Here is an 18,359-nt window from a genome sequence, read left to right as displayed (position 1 = left end):
GGAATGTGTGTATGAATGCCCCTGTATACATAGAGATATGTGTATGTGTAAGTTGTTCTAAGAAAAATACTTTGTACTAATCCTTTGCAATTTCTTTCTAGCTCTCTTTCCAATCATCAAAGCAGCCTCTCCCCTGCCTCAGTGTTATCTTCAGGCACATCACATGCAGTAAGTCTTGTATATTTAGCATATAGTGACTTTGAGAGGTTCTTAGTTAAACAGAAAAGTTTGTTGTGTCCTAGTACGCCAAGAACTGAGAAGGGGTTCATCACGATAGGAGGACTGCTAGCCATCTAGTGGTGATAAAGTTGTCATTACTACTTGTGATTTGTACTTTGAGAGTAACTGTTAGAGGCTTACCAGTTGTGCAGCTGTAGAGAATATTTTTGTGCCAGGAAAGGGAAATGGAATAATGAGAGAATTTGTGCAATAAGTGTATTAGAAATTACCTTTAAAAGTGGCTGTTTGAAACCTCTCTGAAAGGTGAAGTAGTAGCAATCTCCACCAAAAAAGTTAACTGGCAAAATGCAAGTGATGGAATGGTATATATCATGACAATGCCTCATGACAGATAGTATTAGAGTTCATCACATGGCATTGTTGTCATGTGAGTATTTAATACTTTTGAGAAAAGGCAAATGGTATTGAACACAGTGCTGTAAATGAGGTTGCACAAGTGTAAGTCAGACTGCTATGTTCTGTAATGGAACACTTCTGTACAATTCCAGTTAAGGTATGGTTTTTCTTTGTGTGTATTTTAGTTTGTGTTCTTCATCCTGAGTGAATGCATAACTTGAAAAATTGCACAACAGGAAGGAAGGACATGTGCATGAGTTGTTACAGCTTCTGTATGGTGTTGTTGATGATGATGCTGTGTTTTGCAAGTGTGGCCAGCTTTTACAGTGAAGGCACTATATTATGCTGGGTTCAAGCCATGAATTTCCTTACAGTTAGGTGTTCCTGTAATATTCCTAGTCTGTTTGTTGACCGCATTGAGTCTGTTGTGGGGTATTGCAATTTTAATCTTTCCAATTGCACAAGTGCGTTGTGGAAATCCCAAGAGCTTTGTGCTGGATTCTGAAAACAAATGCCATCTTTTAAAAGAATATAAGAGCTTAATTAATAGAAGAACCAGCTTAAATGATTAGGCAGCTCAAGGGCAAGCAATGGACAGACATTTGAAATTTTGTGATACAATTTTCCAGTTCTATAGCTGTTTGAATTTAGTTTTCATGTAGTAAATTTCTATGAATATTTAAAAATCACAAGCTTGCAACTTAGTTGCTTGCTTGGTATGTAGCTACTGCATATTCTGTTAAACATTCTCTTGCATGTGCTAATGTTACTTAAAAGATGGTTGTTTTTTTTCCCTCAACATCTTTCACTGTGGTTTATTTGCTCTGTGATCCTCATCCTTTTTGTCTTCTTTCTAGCACACTAGTGTTGAGAACACAACTTCGCTCCAGCCCTCAACAACCTTTTCAGCTGCTTCAACCTCAGCCACTAGCACCACATCATCGGTTGTCAGCATGGCAAGCAGTATGAACACTACAAACAGCCTTGGCCTGAGCGTTACCAGTGTGTCTATACCAGCTGCTACCACACGGGCAGCTCCCTTAGTGTCTTCAGGTTCGCAGTATTAACAGATCACATGGATAGACAGAAGACTTCATTCTGCTGGGCTGTCAGTCAAGCATCTCACCAGCAATAACTACTATGCTAAGAAATCCACACTCTTTGACTAGCATTTTCAGCATGCTTTATTTGCTGGCTTACAAAATAAAGTTGCTTGCTTTTGTGTATTTGAAATTTGTTAGGGTGTGATGTGGCATTTATATTGCACATTCTAGCCTCAGAGAGCTTTATAAATAGGCATGAGCAATTCTGACTTGTAGTTTTGAACTAGGAGATTTACCTGGTTTGTATTCCAGGTTGTAATTAGCTCTTTTAGCTCTTCACTGTGAGTTCACATTAGCTTTAATTTCAGACTTCTCTGTGACTTGAATTTATTAGACAGTATCAGAATACACTGCTGTGGCTTGATTATCGTATGTCACATCCCTACTGCCACATATACAGAGGAAAGAAGTATCTGATGGATGTCTGGGTTTTTCTACAACAATAACCATATTGGAAAAAGGGTCTACTTAACAGAGAAGCTGGGGAGGCTTCTTGTACTGAAGTAAAAGCAATACTGTATGTTTCTGCTGCTTCTCTGATCAACTTAACTTGCTAAAAGGAAACTCTGTGGAGGGAAGTGAACAACTTAAGTATTAAAATCGAAATTATACATGAGAATTTCTCATTTCCCATTTCCGTACTCTGTAAATGGAATATCTGACCGACTTAAGTGCCTTCTTTTACCTCTGCCTCTGCTTTTTGGAGGCAACTGAAACTGTCTCAGTCTTCTTCCTTTTCTCAGCTGCAACAAGTCCCCCACAAAAGGTGCACTGGCAGCATTTAATGCTTATTAGTCCATTGCTGGCAGCAAAGGGGAATGTACTGACAGAGCAAAAAATGAAAGAATTTATTTTCAGATCAAGAACATTGCCTAAATTTTTACCTCCAAGAGAGACCTTAAGAATTGTGGGAACTTCTTTCCTGTAGTTCTGCCTAACTAAATGACAAAATAGGACTGTTCTCTGATGGGATTGTTTTAAATCTAAAGTAGTTTGTGCTTTCCCTTCCTTGATGTGTGGATGTGAGGCAATTTCATAAACTGGCATTAAATTCCTTTGTGTTGTTCTGCTCTTTGAAAGCTATGTTAGTGCAGCTCCAGGGCTTGCGAGCTATCTTGTCTCAGTGCTGAAGCCTTTTCTTTTCTAAAGGTCTTTTTTAAGTGTCTGTATTTTGGTTCTACAGGCAAAGCTCCCCCCAACCTGCCCCAGGGTGTACCACCCTTGTTGCATAACCAGTATATTGTGGGACCTGGAGGACTTCTACCTGCCTACCCAGTAAGCAATTTAATTGTACTTGTCCTTAAACCTTGATGCAAGTGGGCCCTCCAGACCTGCTGCTGTCTATGCCAAGGCAATTGAGGTGACACATATTGCACCTGGAATTCTTGCTCTAAATGTTGAAGAAATATGAAATATATTTATTGGTGTTCACTGATATTAATAGAAAACTTCAGAATTGTTTGTATGGACCTGACTGATCTACATTAGAGTGACAAAATATTTCAATCTCTACTTAACTCTATTTTCCTGGAAATTCTACGGTGCTCTGTCATTGCGCAATGCAACATAAAGCCCTACACCTTTAACTGAGGCTGAGTCTAGATCAAACTGTTTAAAGCCCTGAATTCAGCAACATCAGAGAAAAGTGTTATAATGATGTTGTATTTTTATCTGTCTTCAAGCAGATTTATGGTTATGATGATCTCCAGATGCTTCAATCCAGGCTGCCAATGGTAAGTAAATAGCTTGAGTTTGTTTCATTGTGAACAAGTTATCTTCAGTGTTGATGATCTATACCATGCAAATTACTGTACAATACAAATTACTTCATATAATGGTGATTAAGAGCTTATCTATATGTTTCATTTTCTGTTTTTTGAATATCCAGAAATGATTTCACTAGATACTGTAGACTGATATAGAGTGATTATTCCATTTGTCCATCTGCAAATGGAATATAAAGCATGTTCTGTGCTTTGACTAGAATTCTTTTACCTATATTGAAGCAACATTATGAAATCTCATCAATTCTGATTGAAAACTGAGTATGAACTTCTCGTAGCAAGGGGTGGCATAGTACACAAATAGACATCTGTAGTGGCATAGTATACATGTTGACAGCTATTGTGTGCATGTTATGGATTGAGAAGGCTATTAGAGTCTGACATATTTGCAGTATGCATTACGGCAACAAACAGGGAAAGTATGAAAAAGTTTTTTTTTTAACTGAATCCAAAATATGCAGGACATATGAGAGAAACTCAGATAACAGGCAGTTAGACTCGTAAGGATCCTTAGCCTAGAATGTAAAAAGACGAAGAGTTGTTACCCCTTACCCTGAAAACTGAGGTGAGGATGGTAGCATGTAACTCAGAAAAGTAAAAGGGTAAAGCAGTGCACTGTATGCATAAAGGCAAAAAGTGAAGGTAAAGAGCAGTGATCTGAAGAGATGAGGTATTACTGGGTGAATGTTTTGGCCAAGTTCAAGCAAGCACCACATCTTCCATGTGGAATCTGGGGGTTAGCAAAATGGACTAAAAGTATGTCCCAGAAAAATACTGAAAATCGAAGGGTAGGCACACAGGATAGTGCTGTGGTTAAGACTTGAAAATAGAAAGCAGTTGAGAAAGAAATGGTTTCAAAAAGCCCAGTCTGACAGCTGAATTGAGATGGAAAAAAAAAATGTGGATAATAACTGATAATTAATGGGATGCTGGAAAAAAAAATGTATTGCCAGAAGAAATGACAAGTGAGACCAAAAACAGAAGTAACAGATAAAGTTAAAAAGGGTGAATTTTTCCTGCAATGGGGTAAAGAAAAGCCATGGAAAAAATACTAATATTTAGCTTCAAAAGAAGCTTCATAGTTGTCCCCCAACTATAGTGGAAAATTGACTATTTTGTTATTGGGAAGTTGTTCAGTGGAAGATGAAGGTAAAGAAAGTGAGGTAAAGAAGTGGTCAACAGACACAAGCAAGAACATGCTCGGCTAAAAAAAAAATTAAAAAAAAAAGAGCTACCAGTAATGAAAGCTGTGTTGCAGAAGTGTTAGAAGTAGGTTTGTCATTCTAGAACAGATGCTCTCTTCACAAAACAGAACTGTGGCGACATGTTTGTGGTGACTTGACAGTGAGCAAAAAGTCTTGGAAATGTGGGAAGGGCCCCTATGTTGGCTCACTGTGGGTAAAAAATGTGAGACGAGAGGAAACATTAACTGTGGCCTGGGCTCAGCAGTGTGCACGGTACAGGTGAGCAGGAGGTGCAAGAGCTGTGGGTTTTGCAGGGTTGTGGTCAGTGTGGGCACCCGCTGCTACTATAATGCAAAGATGTACGCTGCTCCAAGCCCATGTCTGAGCCTCTGGCTGCTGTTGTTGGTAGTGGGGAGCATGCTTATGTCCTGCTTCATCCTTACTTTTCCGTGGACATTTGTGTCAGAAAGATGGTGTAGTTTACATTTACCTATAAAGGCAGAAGATGCTGTTGAAGGAGATGAAGATGGTATCTGGTGCTTTAAGCTTCGGTTCTTGAAAAGTAGAAAAGGAGTTAGACAAATTGAGCATCAGGGAATAAGTGTTTGCTGGATAGGATGCTGTAACTCCTAGATGATTTTAACAATCTTCAGGCTGGCCAATTCTTAGGTTTGTGTGTTCAGAAAGAGACTGTTCCTATCTGTTTGGGATTGCTGTCACCTTTGCTTATCAACCAATGGAGCTATGTTTGTCACAGCTGTGGGGGCATGTCTGTGAGGCTCCTCTTGTGTCAGGACAGCATTGGCACTGGTACAAAGTAAGCTGCCCATGGCTGCAAGTATTGGCTTGGTGCAGAGAATAAGACTTGTGCTGGGAATGTGTGAGGGACTCTGAATGCACAACTGTCTGAATATCTCACTGCTATGCCTGTTTAACAAGTGACTTGAATAAAATGAATGTCCAAACATTTTAGGAAAAATCTCATGATTTATATGCACAACAGTTAACAAAGTAAGAAAAAGTTAGAGATGAGTACTCAGTAGATGTGCAGGATCTTTGGCAGATCTACCCAGTGCCTTGGCATGTTCTTAGCAAGTTAATGGCAGACAGGAGATGAAGATTGGCCTTAAACGTATGGAAGAATGTCCATCCTTGCAGGTGCCTGTGCGCAGACAAGAATCTGGGGATCTCCTGAGGCCTTTGTGGAGGTGGGTGGGTGGGTGGGTGGGTACACAACACAGGGAGGTTTATTCTCTCCATTGATGCTTTAATGATTCTGATAGCAAAACTATTGGCAAATATCTTACAGAAAGCTTTTAGTTCCATCATATAAATACTCAACAGATGAAAAATAAGATACAAACAAATGGATTCGGTTTAATAAGAAGGTGATGAGGAACCATGGCGAAAGGGATTTTGACAGCTCTTAGCAGTATCTCTGGTGAGTAAAGGGAAGAGTTGAGGTGGTGGCTGAGATGCATTGCTCATGTTACTGGAGCTGCTGTTGGTGTATCAATATGTCAGACTACGGGAGCTGTGGTAAACGTGTGGGGTATAGATAGTGTATAATGAGGCTTGAATTGAGTATCTGTTTGTAGTTTTCATTATTGGCTGTTGATTATTAGTAGAGTGGCCTTGCGTAGGTTGCCCCTGAAAGGTGCTTGTGATTGAGCAAAGGAGATGCTAAAAACATTATTTATTTATTTTTACAAAAAATGAACTTTAGTGTAGTCCAATATTAAGTTAAATACATAGATAAATAATTGCATAAATAGTTGAATAAATAGATAAATAGGATGAGGGTGGATCGAGAATCTCTCTGGGCATTTTGTGCCAGTGGCTCACCTGCATCTCCCCATGGCGTCTGATCTTAATCTCTTTTATTTTAAAGCCGTGTTCTGTCGCTATCTACCCGTGTGGAAAGTTGATTTCCTTCCTGTTTATAAGGTCCCTTTAAGTAGTGGCAGGCTATAACGTGGTCTCCCTGGTGCTTTGTGTTTTCCTGACCGCGCAGGCACAGCTCCCTCAGCTTGTCTTTGTAGGAGAAGTGCTCCAGCCCTCTGGTTGTCCTTGTGGCCGTGCTCTGGCCTCTCACCAAAATCTCCTCAGCTTGATGCGTGAAGTGCGCAAACTTGCTGAGGGTGCAGTCGATGCCTTCACCTGTGTTGTTGATAAGGATGTTGCGGAGCAGTGGCCGCAAGGCGGAGCCTGGGGGGGCACCACTTGTGTCCGGCCTCCACCTGGGCGTAGAGCCATTGACGGCAGCCCTGAGGCCGCGACCATGCAACCAATTCCTCATCCAGCGAGTAGTCCAGCCTTTGAACCCACGCCTCTCCGATTTAGTGATATGGATGTGGTGCAAGCCTTGCAGAAGTCCTTATAGATGGCAACGGTTGCCTTCCGTTTGTGCACCGATACGGTCACTCCATCGCAGGAGGCCAGCCGGTTAGTCAGGCACGATCTGCCCTTGGTGAAGCCGTGCAGGCTGTGTCGGATCACCTGCTCGTCCCTCTGTTGCTGGCAGATCTGCTGCGTGATCTTCCTAGGCAGAGGGGTGAGGCTCACCTGGCTGTAGTTCCCCGCGTCTTCCTTCCTCCTTTTCCTAGAAGGGGGAGCGATGTTTCCGTTTTTGCAGTCACCGGGGACTTTTCCTGACAGCCGTGACTTTTCTGATAGGACGGAGAGCGGCATTGCAGCCACGTGAGGAGCGGAAGAGCAAGCGAGCGAGTTGAACTCCCACCCTCCTCAAAACTCCTCCTGCTTGATGTCGTATGGTGGGGGATAGCCCTTTGGGCCAGTTTAAGTCAGCAGTCCTAACTCCGCTCCCTCCCAGCTCCTTGGGGCTTTTGCTGAGAACGGCCTTGGCTCGGTGCGGCACCGCTTGGCGGCAAGAATAAGCGTCGGTGTGTTACCAGCATTGTTTTTCTCCTAGAACCAAAACGCCGCATCGTAGCAGGCGCTCTGAAGAGAACAATTCTGTCCCAGCTGGAACGAAGACATGGGGGTATCCAAATCCATGCTGTCCCAGTGTTCTCCACCCAGAGAGAGGGTGAGGCAGAGTGGTTGCCAAGAAGGTGCCCTGTCTTGGCGGAGTAAGATGAGTGTAGCTTCCCGTCTCTTAGCTCTCTTGTCTCCTTCCTTCTCTCTGCCTTTCTCTTCTCTGCTTCCCCAAGATAGCTCTGCTTCCCCTTAGAAGCTGAAGCTTGTGGGTTTCTCCCTGTGGGGCGATGTTTGACAGGATTTGCGTGAAGAGTCATCTACTGCAGTGGTACGCCGCCTTTGTGTTCTTGATCATGGCACTCGAGACGTGAGTTACCTGTAGGGCTAATTTCACATTAACGAAGCAAAACCCGTCACTGCGGTACCGCTGTGGCCGTCAAGCTTCTGTGCTGAAACTGATTATCAGCTGATTTGTTCAACCTTGTTAGCCAAAACCGGACGGTCCTGCCGCCCGCTGCAGGTGTCCCTGCTTTGGCTGCTTTTTGTGCCGAACTCGTGGACCTCCCTCCCCCTGCCAGGACTACGCAAGACGTAAGCGGGTAGCAGAGTTTTCGGAGCTGTGTGTGAGAATCCCAGGTTTGGTTGCCCCCGAAAGGGGCTTCTGTGATTGAGCGAAAGGAGGCACTCGCAGGCAGTGTTGAAAAGGAGAGCTTTATTTTGTCTGAATAAATAGAAGAATAAATAGAAGAATAAATAGGCGTTTGTATAAATAGTTGAATAAATAGATAAATAGGACAAGGGTGGGAGGTGCGTTTGGGGCTAAGTGCGCGTGTTGCCTGTGAGGTTGTGGATGTGCAGGAACCAGGCACGAGCTTGCAGGCGGACGTGTTCCCAGGCGCAGGCGCTGTAATCGTTGTCTTGGAGGAAGGTGTGGAGGCAGCTGAAGTGTTTTTTGATGGTGAGGTGAAGGTTGCGAGGCCATCGCGTCCGGGAGAGCGTGTCTCTGCTGTCCAAGCATTGCTCGAGGTGCTGGGTGTAGCGGTGGATCCGGTTGAGGAGGCTTTGGCGTTGGCTGTCGTTCCAGTGGGCTGGAGTGCTGGGGCTGCTGAGGATTTTGAAGAGGTGCTGAAGGATGTCGTGGGTGGTTTTGTCGGCTTGCCGGGTGTTGCTGGTGTCCAGGATGGTGTCGTTGAAGGAGCAAGACGCGTTGTGCTGTGGGCACAGCTGGAGTAGTGTGGGAGCCATGTCCCGGAAGAGCTGGAGGCTGTCGTGAGAGAAGGTGGCATCCTGGGGGCGAAGGTGGTTGCAGGCGGAGGCGGTGGTGGCGAGAGCTTTCAGAAGGAGCGTGAGCAGCAGGATGCCGTACCCCCGTGGGTGCTGTGGGCTTGCAGGCACAGCCATGGTGGGACTCGCGTTGTGCTGGGCAGGAGCCTGGTGGGGCTCGGTGGTGGTGCGGGTGGTGGCAGTGGTCTGTGTGCAGCCGCGGTGCCGGCTTTATGTGGTGTGGCATGTTTCCCTTCCTCACTTTCCTGTTGCCTGGAGTTTCGGTCTGTGGTTTTCGTTTTTGGCTGTTGATTTCTTGTGGTTTGCAAGCAAGTGCGTTTGTGGGGTGGATGCTGTGTCATTGGCTTTTGTTGCATCTGTGCTGTGGATGTGTTCATTAGTTTTTGGCTTCTTTTGAATGTTCTGTTATTTTTCTTCTCCTACTGAAGTCTCCAGTCCTGTTGAAATGTAGTTCTTGATGTTATGTAATAATATTGTTTGTTGGTTTTGCGCATTCAATTTCTGTTTGTTTTCTATCAGTGCATCATTTTTTATTACACTTTGGACTGTTTGGATTTGATGCATTTCACGTCAGTCTCATAGTTCTGCTACACATCCTATCCTTCAACAAGTTGGCTTTTTTCTTTAGTTTTTAATATTTTAACTGATGGAGATCTGTTGGTTTTTATTCTTTCCTTTCCTTTTTTTGAACTCTAAAGATTTCTGAATCGAAGTCTTCTCTGAGCTCTTGTACTTTGAAAGCTGTAGTGCTGTGTAAATTTCATGGCAGTTGTCTTCATGGGCTGTGTTGGAGGGGGGGGGGGGGGGAACAAAACAAAGTTTTGTTGTGAAAAATTTAATATTCTCAGTTCTTGTGTTTTCTTGCAATGTGAACTGGATGTTTGCTTTTTAACTACATCTCATGGTATTGGAACTTCACTGTTTGCCTTTTTCTTTGTTTTTAATGAGTCAGAGCATGTTTCGAAATTTTTGCTGAATATTTTATTGTGGAAGAACTCTTTCCTGAGGGTTCTCACTGCAATCTGGTACTGAGGCTAGTTTTGTCAGAATTTTCTGAACGCCTTATTGAGTGATACTTCTGTCTGTCTGCAAGGATGGATATCCCTCAACCTTCCCAATCCCTCCTTGAGTGTTGAATTGTATTCCTGGGAAAGATGACAATTTTATCACTTTATTGGTTTAGAAAGTTTGAAATTGAAGTTTGAATGTCCTGTGTTTCTCTCATCTTCTGCTGTTACCTGCTGAGGAGATGTGGGTCTCTTTATCTACCTCAAAAGATGGAGTCTGTGAGGTCCCATGTGTGTGGAATCACAGAATCGTTTGAGTTGGATGGGACCTTTAAAGGTGTTCTAAACCAACCCCCCTGCAATGAACCAAGGATATCTGCAGCTAGATCAGGTTGCTCAGAGCCTGGTCCAAGCTGGCCTTTAATGTCTCCAGGGATGGGACATTGACATCTCTGGGCACCCTGTTTCATGCTGTGTAGCTGAGTATATTAGAATCGTAGAATCACCAATGTTGGAAGAGACCTCCAAGATCATCCAATCCAACTGTCTACCTATCAGCAATGTTTTCCACTAAACCATGTCCCCCTGTACAACACATAAACGTTTCTTGAAAACGCCAGAGTCCACCACCTCCCTGGGCAAGCTGATTCCAGTGCCTGACCACTGTCTCGGGGAAGTATTTCCTAATGTTCAACATGAATCTCCCCTGGTGCAACTTGAAACCATTTTGTCTAGTCCTATTGCTAGCTACATGGAAGAAGAGGCCAACCTCCACCTTACCACAACCTCCCTTCAAGTAGATGTAGAGTGTGATCAAGTCACCCCTGAGCCTCCTCTTCTACAGAGTGAACAATCCCAGCTCCTTCAACCGCTTCCCATAAGACTTGTGCTTCAGACCCCTTAACAGCTTCAGTGCCCTTCTCTGAACATGCTCCAGGGCCTCGATGATTATTTTGTAGTGAGGTGCCCGTAACTGAGCACAGTGCTGAAGGTGTGGCCTCACCAGGGCTGTGTACAGATGGTTGATCATTTCTCCACTCCTGCTGACGAAACTATTTCTGGTACAAGCCGGGATGGCATTGGCCTTCTTGTCCACCTGGGCATACTGCTGGCTAATGTTCTGCTGAGCGTTGATCAATACCTAAAGGTCTGTTTCCTCTGCACAGTCTTCCAGCCACTCTGCCCCAAGCCTGTAGGGTTGCTTGGGATTGTTGTGGCCAAAGTGTAGGACCCAGCACTTGGCCTTGTTGAACTTCATCACACTGGCCTCATCCCAACTATCCTGTCTGTTCAGATTGCTTTGCAGGGCCTTAGTATCCCCAGGCAAATTGATACTTCCAGCCAACTTGGTGTCATCCAAATTGAGGGTGCACTCAGTGTCTTCATCCAGGTCATCAATGAAGATACTGAACAGGAAAGGCCCCAATACTGACCCCTAGGGAGCACCACTCATGACCATCCAGCCAGTTATTTACCCAGCAAAGATCTGTACAAGCCATGGGCTGCCAGCCTCTCCAGGAAAATACTGTGGGAGACAGTGTCAAAGGCTTTACTGAAGTCAAGGTAGACTACATCAACAGCCTTTCCCTCATCCACCAGACGGGTCACTTGATCATAGAATTAGATCATGTTGGTCAAGCAGGACCTGCCTTTCATGAACCCGTGCTGGCTGGGCCTGATCTTCTGGTTGTCCTATGCACATGCTGTGTGATCTCCCTCACGATGATGTGCTCCATAACATTTCCTGGCACTGAAGTCAGGCTGACGGGCCTGTAGTTCCTCAGATCTTTCTTACAACCCTTCTTGAAGATGGGAGTCACAGTGGCAAGCCTCCTATCCTATGGGACCTCTCCAGTTGACAGGGAACGCTGACAGATTATGGCAAGTGGCTTGCCAATCACTTCCACCAGCTCCCTCAGCACCCTCAAGTGGATCTAGTCTGGTCCCGTGGACTCGTGTCGGTCCAAGTGGAGTAGGAGGTCTCTGTTTCTACCTGAATAATCAAAAGTTTATTTTACTCCCCACCCAAGGTTTCCAGGTCAGAAGATAGAGTACTCTATCTGTAAAACGTCTGACTTTTTAAAGGCAGATGCAAAGAAGACGTTGAGAACCTCAGCCTTTTCCTTATCCTCAGTGGTCACATTCCCTGCTGTATCCAGTAAAGGATCGAGATTCTCCTTATCCCTCCTCTTACTGTTAATGTATTTGTAAAAGAAAGTTTTTTGTTCTCTCTTACTGCAGTGGTCAGATTGAGTCCAAGCTGGGCTTTGACTTTCTAATTTTCTCCCTGCACATCCTAACGACTTGTTTGTACTCTCCTTTAGTTGCCAAGATCCAACTTGTTTCCTCACTTTCTAGCTGTAAGGGATGTGTCTACTTGCTTTAGCACAGAGCATTGTCTTCACAGTGGTGACATGGAAGTGGTTTGACTGAGCACAGAGAACAGCCTCTTAGTCCTTTTCAGGAGACCAGAGTTACTGGGCCTTGGTGTTTTCTCATTCTGGGTTTCTTGTGGTGGGCATAGTACCTGAAGGAAGTGTTTTTTGTGGTGGTGGTCAAAGGGTGAAGAAAAAGACAGTCCTGATGATTTGTGGTCAGTTAACTTCATGTGGTACTCTGTGTCTGTGTGTGCTGGCTGGGTTAGGCTGTCTTAGGTGCGTGGTGTACAGGGGATGTTGCTCTTTTGAAGGGTCTGTTGGGATGTAGGAGTGCAAAGTGGTGGTGGTGGTAGGTGAGCAGTGAGCAGGCCCTGGGCACATTCTGTATTTTTTGTCAATTTTTTTTTTGTGCTTCCTGCGTGGATTTATTAGCAGTAGTGTGCAGCTCCTTCATAGAATGGCTTGGGTTGAAAAGGACCACAATGATCATTGAGTTTCAACCCCCCTGTGCAAGGTTACCAACCACTAGACGAGGCTGCCCAGAGCCACATCCAGCCTGGCCTTGAAGGCATCCGGGGATGGGGCATCCACAGCCTCCTTGGGCAACCTGTTCCAGTGTGTCACCACCCTCTGTGTGAAAAACTTGCTCCTAATATCTAACCTAAACCTCTCCTGTCTTAGTTTAAAACCATTCCCCCTTGTCCTATCACTATCCACCCTCATAAACAGTCGTTGCCCCTCCTGTTTATACGCTCCCTTCAAGTACTGGAAGGCCACAACGAGTTCTCCCTGTAGCCTTCTCTTCTCCAAGGTAAACAAGCCTAGTTCCCTAACCTTTCCTCAAAGGAGAGGTGCTCCAGCCGTCTGATCATCTTAGTGACCCTCCTCTGGACCTGCTCCAAGAGCTCCACGTCCTTCCTGTACTGGGGGCCCCAGGCCTGGATGCAGTACTCTTTGTTGAGATCTTGAAGGGCTATGGTTGACATCCCCTCCCCTCCCCACCCCTCCACCTTTACTTTGAGATACTCTTCATCCATGCAAGCCCCTGGCAGCCCCAGGACATTGCTGAGAGGCCAGCAGAACTAGGCTGGTGGTGTCAGAGTGTGTTGAAGGTGGCTTTCACACCTTGGTACTGGGAGAGGAGTGGGAAAGGAGCAGCTGTGTGGTGGCAGAAGCAGAGCTCATGGGCCAAGCATCATGTGATTACAGTGGACTTGCACTGCCAGGATCTAGTGTCCATGGGAGATGTCTCTAAGCTTGGTGACTGAAGAGATGTGCCAGTCCACAGCAACCCCATGGTCCACAATAGTGATAGGAAGCTCAGAGGTGTTGATGAATGAGGGACCTTTAGGTGTGCAGACTGCAGGAGGCCTGCCTGCAAAAAACCTGCCCTTGTCTGTGGCACGTGCAGAATAAGTGCCTCTCCTCATCTTTCTTTTCAATATAGCCTTTATTTCCAGAAAAAAAAAAGGAATGAATAAAGAAAAAAAAAAAAAAAGCAAATAAATTAAATATTAGAGAAGATGGATTTAAAAAATGGGTGAAAAAATAAAAAAATACAATATGATCAATAGATGTCAACATGCATGTGCTATATGTAGTCCACTGGGACCTTCCCCCTCCATCAGGGGCAGTACAAATGGCCTCCATAATGCTCTGGGTAATAACTGCTGCTCCTCTTCCAAATGGCATCAATCTGTCTCCTGATTGCCTCTCGTGGTGAAGACTTGCTCCTTGCATTCCAAACAAGTTTGGGCTGTGGAGTGGGCCAGGAGTTGTGACAGGATGGGCTGTGTCGTAGCCAGACTCAGGCCTTGATGTGGTGCCAATGGGCTGGGCTCAGTCATGCCTGTCTCCCTGTTGCTGTGGACCTTAAGTGGAAGAAGGCTTAGCGAGCAGTGCTGGGCTGACCCAGCCCAAGCTGTGGCTGGTTCCTCTTGCTGGGTGGCTATTGCTGTTGTATAGGGACAGTCACTGGATGTTGAGATGCTTGGAGTAGGCTGTGAGAGGAGCTTCAGTTTCCGTCTCCCATGTGAGTGTATCCACGCGTTGAAAACAGGCAGGATCCTAAAGACAAACGTGGTCCCAGTTATAAACATTGTGGTGTTGTGCTGGATAAAATTCTGGATGGATCAAAAGTATTTATTGAAGTGACGGTGGCAGGGGCCCTGTGTCTGGGAGCAGGTATTATTGTCAGCTAAGAACTGCTTGAGGTGATGGAAGAAATGACCACTGAGGTTGAGAAGTTCTTGACATGGACTGTCGATTACTGGGCTTGAGTGTTGGGACACCTGAAGAACTAGAAGAGGTCCTAAAGGTTAGGAAGAGTGGAAACGGTGGCTCACTGGATGTTAGTGTTCTGGAAGACATAAGGCATCTGAAAAATCATTGCAATCTGGGCCACGTTACGATGAGCTTGGAGCACTGTCCTGGAATACGGTGCTCAGCAGGCAATGCATCTCCAAAGAATGGACCTCACTCTGTACAGCACCACGTGTCAGCAACAATTAGTGTCGGTGTTTTAACAGCATTATAACCAGACTGCTTCACCACAATCTGCCCTTGGTGAAGCCATGCAGGCTGTGTCGGATCACCTGCTCGTCCCTCTGTTGCTGGCAGATCTGCTGCGTGATCTTCCTAGGCAGAGGGGTGAGGCTCACCTGGCTGTAGTTCCCCGCGTCTTCCTTCCTCCTTTCCTAGAAGGGGGAGCGATGTTTCCGTTTTTGCAGTCACCGGGGACTTTTCCTGACAGCCGTGACTTTTCTGATAGGACGGAGAGCGGCATTGCAGCCACGTGAGGAGCGGAAGAGCAAGCGAGCGAGTTGAACTCCCACCCTCCTCAAAACTCCTCCTGCTTGATGTCGTATGGTGGGGGATAGCCCTTTGGGCCAGTTTAAGTCAGCAGTCCTAACTCCGCTCCCTCCCAGCTCCTTGGGGCTTTTGCTGAGAACGGCCTTGGCTCGGTGCGGCACCGCTTGGCGGCAAGAATAAGCGTCGGTGTGTTACCAGCATTGTTTTTCTCCTAGAACCAAAACGCCGCATCGTAGCAGGCGCTCTGAAGAGAACAATTCTGTCCCAGCTGGAACGAAGACATGGGGGTATCCAAATCCATGCTGTCCCAGTGTTCTCCACCCAGAGAGAGGGTGAGGCAGAGTGGTTGCCAAGAAGGTGCCCTGTCTTGGCGGAGTAAGATGAGTGTAGCTTCCCGTCTCTTAGCTCTCTTGTCTCCTTCCTTCTCTCTGCCTTTCTCTTCTCTGCTTCCCCAAGATAGCTCTGCTTCCCCTTAGAAGCTGAAGCTTGTGGGTTTCTCCCTGTGGGGCGATGTTTTGACAGGATTTGCGTGAAGAGTCATCTACTGCAGTGGTACGCCGCCTTTGTGTTCTTGATCATGGCACTCGAGACGTGAGTTACCTGTAGGGCTAATTTCACATTAACGAAGCAAAACCCGTCACTGCGGTACCGCTGTGGCCGTCAAGCTTCTGTGCTGAAACTGATTATCAGCTGATTTGTTCAACCTTGTTAGCCAAAACCGGACGGTCCTGCCGCCCGCTGCAGGTGTCCCTGCTTTGGTTGCTTTTTGTGCCGAACTTGTGGACCTCCCTCCCCCTGCCAGGACTACGCAAGACGTAAGCGGGTAGCAGAGTTTTCGGAGCTGTGTGTGAGAATCCCAGGTTTGGTTGCCCCCGAAAGGGGCTTCTGTGATTGAGCGAAAGGAGGCACTCGCAGGCAGTGTTGAAAAGGAGAGCTTTATTTTGTCTGAATAAATAGAAGAATAAATAGAAGAATAAATAGGCGTTTGTATAAATAGTTGAATAAATAGATAAATAGGACAAGGGTGGGAGGTGCGTTTGGGGCTCAGTGCGCGTGTTGCCTGTGAGGTTGTGGATGTGCAGGAACCAGGCACGAGCTTGCAGGCGGACGTGTTCCCAGGCGCAGGCGCTGTAATCGTTGTCTTGGAGGAAGGTGTGGAGGCAGCTGAAGTGTTTTTTGATGGTGAGGTGAAGGTTGCGAGGCCATCGCGTCCGGGAGCGCGTGTCGCTGCTGTCCAAGCATTGCTCGAGGTGCTGGGTGTAGCGGTGGATCCGGTTGAGGAGGCTTTGGCGTTGGCTGTCGTTCCAGTGGGCTGGAGTGCTGGGGCTGCTGAGGATTTTGAAGAGGTGCTGAAGGATGTCGTGGGTGGTTTTGTCGGCTTGCCGGGTGTTGCTGGTGTCCAGGATGGTGTCGTTGAAGGAGCAAGACGCGTTGTGCTGTGGGCACAGCTGGGGTAGTGTGGGAGCCATGTCCCGGAGGAGCTGGAGGCTGTCGTGAGAGAAGGTGGCATCCTGGGGGCGAAGGTGGTTGCAGGCGGAGGCGGTGGTGGCGAGAGCTTTCAGAAGGAGCGTGAGCAGCAGGATGCCGTACCCCCGTGGGTGCTGTGGGCTTGCAGGCACAGCCATGGTGGGACTCGCGTTGTGCTGGGCAGGAGCCTGGTGGGGCTCGGTGGTGGTGCGGGTGGTGGCAGTGGTCTGTGTGCAGCCACGGTGCCGGCTTTATGTGGTGTGGCATCTTTCCCTTCCTCGCTTTCCTGTTGCCGAGAGATTTTGTCTGTGGCTTTCACTTTTGGCTATTGGTTTTTGTGGTCTGGGAGCAAGTGCCTTGTCTGTGTGTGGGGCGGTTGGTGGAGATCCTGGTCCGGCGGTGTGTTCTGGGGTGGCTGGCTGCGAGGGCCGGGAGGGGGATGTGAAAGTGGTGGGGCGGAATCTTCTGGGTCAGCTGTTGTGCAGCTATTTTTTTTTCATCCTTTCCCTGAGGCGTGCGGCGAGAGCTCTGGTGTGTCCTTTGGTGAAATCCCTCTTCCTGTTCAACTCTACTTTTCTTACGTAATGCCCTAGTGCTGTAATGGGTCTTGGTCTTTCGACTTGAGTGAGATGTGTGTTGCCCGTGGTTTGCTTTCTGTGCATTGTTTCTGTTTGTTTTTTACAAAGCATGGAAAAGTGATGCGTGCTGGGAGAACCTTGGGTAGTTTCCGGTGGCGTGAGGAGCTCTGGGTTGGCTGTGGTTGTGGTGGGAGTAGGCAGCGCCGCCTGTGTTGGAAGCTGTTGAGAATACGTTGGAAAGGCTTGTGCTTGAGGAAGAAGGAGAAAGGGAAGATATCCTTCCGAGCGGGGTCTGTGGCTGTGGTGCTCCTCAGACGACGCGTCTCCTTCCTCCACCGTCTTTTCTTTTCCTTGCTTCCTGTGGCATGTGGTGAGAAGGAGGAAATGTACCAGGAGGCGGATAGCTGTAAGCCAAGGATCTTGCGTTGCGAAGGCCAAAGGTTTGTTGCCGTCCAGGAGGAGTCCTCAAACGTTTATGGGGATGACGCCCCTGATGTGGTTTTTAAGCACCTTTTGAGGATGAGGAGACTGGAGGAGTTGAGGGAATGAGAGGGTGGTTTGCGTTGGAAGGGACCTCAGATGCCATCTGCTTCCAACCGTCTTTCCGTCGGCAGGGGTGCCTTCCACTCGAGCGGGTTGCCCGTAGCCCCATCCAGCCTGCCGTTGGAGGCTTCCCGTGCTGGGGCATCCTCGGGTTCTCTGGGTGAGGTTTTCCTGCGGCCCACCTCCCCTCAACGGACAAAGTCTGTTGCTAACGGCTAATGTGAAGCTCCTCTCTTTTAGCTGAAAGCCGTCGCCCCTTGTCCTGCCATTTCAGTCCGTGTTTATGTTTCCCACTCCAGATGTCGCGTTGGCCCCCTTTGAGTCATAGAATGGCTTGGGTTGGAAGGGGCCTCGGCGGTCATCTCGTTCCCACTCGCTGCCTCGGGCGCGGTTGCCAACCGCAAAACTGAAGCTGTAGAGCAGGCTTCCCAGTGCTGCATCCAGCCTGGCCTTGAGCACCCCTGGGAATGGTGGATCCAGAATCTCTCTGGGCATTTTGTGCCAGTGGCTCACCTGCATCTCCCCGTGGCGTCTGATCTTAATCTCTTTTATTTTAAAGCCGTGTTCTGTCGCTATCTACCCGTGTGGAAAGTTGATTTCCTTCCTGTTTATAAGGTCCCTTTTAAGTAGTGGCAGGCTATAACGTGGTCTCCCTGGTGCTTTGTGTTTTCCTGACCGCGCAGGCACAGCTCCCTCAGCTTGTC

General features: G+C 47.0%; 3 protein-coding genes across 14 annotated transcripts in view; 1 reads left to right on the top strand and 2 right to left on the bottom strand.

Moving 5' to 3' along the window:
* Positions 1 to 18,359, top strand: part of UBAP2 (ubiquitin associated protein 2) — a 227,114-nt gene that overhangs the window by 66,993 nt on the left and 141,762 nt on the right. For 6 of the 12 annotated variants that reach the window (NM_001277105.3, NM_001398300.1, XM_040655471.2 and 3 more), the window contains 4 exons: positions 102 to 168; positions 1,434 to 1,629; positions 2,863 to 2,954; positions 3,365 to 3,412. In NM_001277105.3, the coding sequence (NP_001264034.1) occupies positions 102 to 168; positions 1,434 to 1,629; positions 2,863 to 2,954; positions 3,365 to 3,412 (403 nt within the window). Of the gene's footprint in view, positions 1 to 101; positions 169 to 1,433; positions 1,630 to 2,862; positions 2,955 to 3,361; positions 3,413 to 18,359 lie in introns of all 12 variants that reach the window. The other 6 variants (XM_040655470.2, XM_025144699.3, XM_025144697.3 and 3 more) reach the window with 1 other exon arrangement.
* On the bottom strand, positions 8,330 to 9,055 carry LOC768614 (interferon type A3-like). The gene has a single exon (XM_015277440.4). It carries the CDS (start codon positions 8,986 to 8,988, stop codon positions 8,407 to 8,409), a length of 582 nt encoding a protein of 193 aa, XP_015132926.2. The 5' UTR covers positions 8,989 to 9,055; the 3' UTR covers positions 8,330 to 8,406.
* On the bottom strand, positions 9,306 to 17,845 carry LOC776018 (interferon type A1/A2-like). Its single transcript, XM_015277438.4, has one exon. It carries the CDS (start codon positions 16,690 to 16,692, stop codon positions 15,754 to 15,756), a length of 939 nt encoding a protein of 312 aa, XP_015132924.2. The 5' UTR covers positions 16,693 to 17,845; the 3' UTR covers positions 9,306 to 15,753.

This window comes from Gallus gallus, chromosome Z, assembly GCF_016699485.2.
Source record: "Gallus gallus isolate bGalGal1 chromosome Z, bGalGal1.mat.broiler.GRCg7b, whole genome shotgun sequence".
Classification (NCBI taxonomy): Eukaryota; Metazoa; Chordata; class Aves; order Galliformes; family Phasianidae; genus Gallus; species Gallus gallus.
This window is presented reverse-complemented; position numbering and strand designations above follow the sequence as displayed.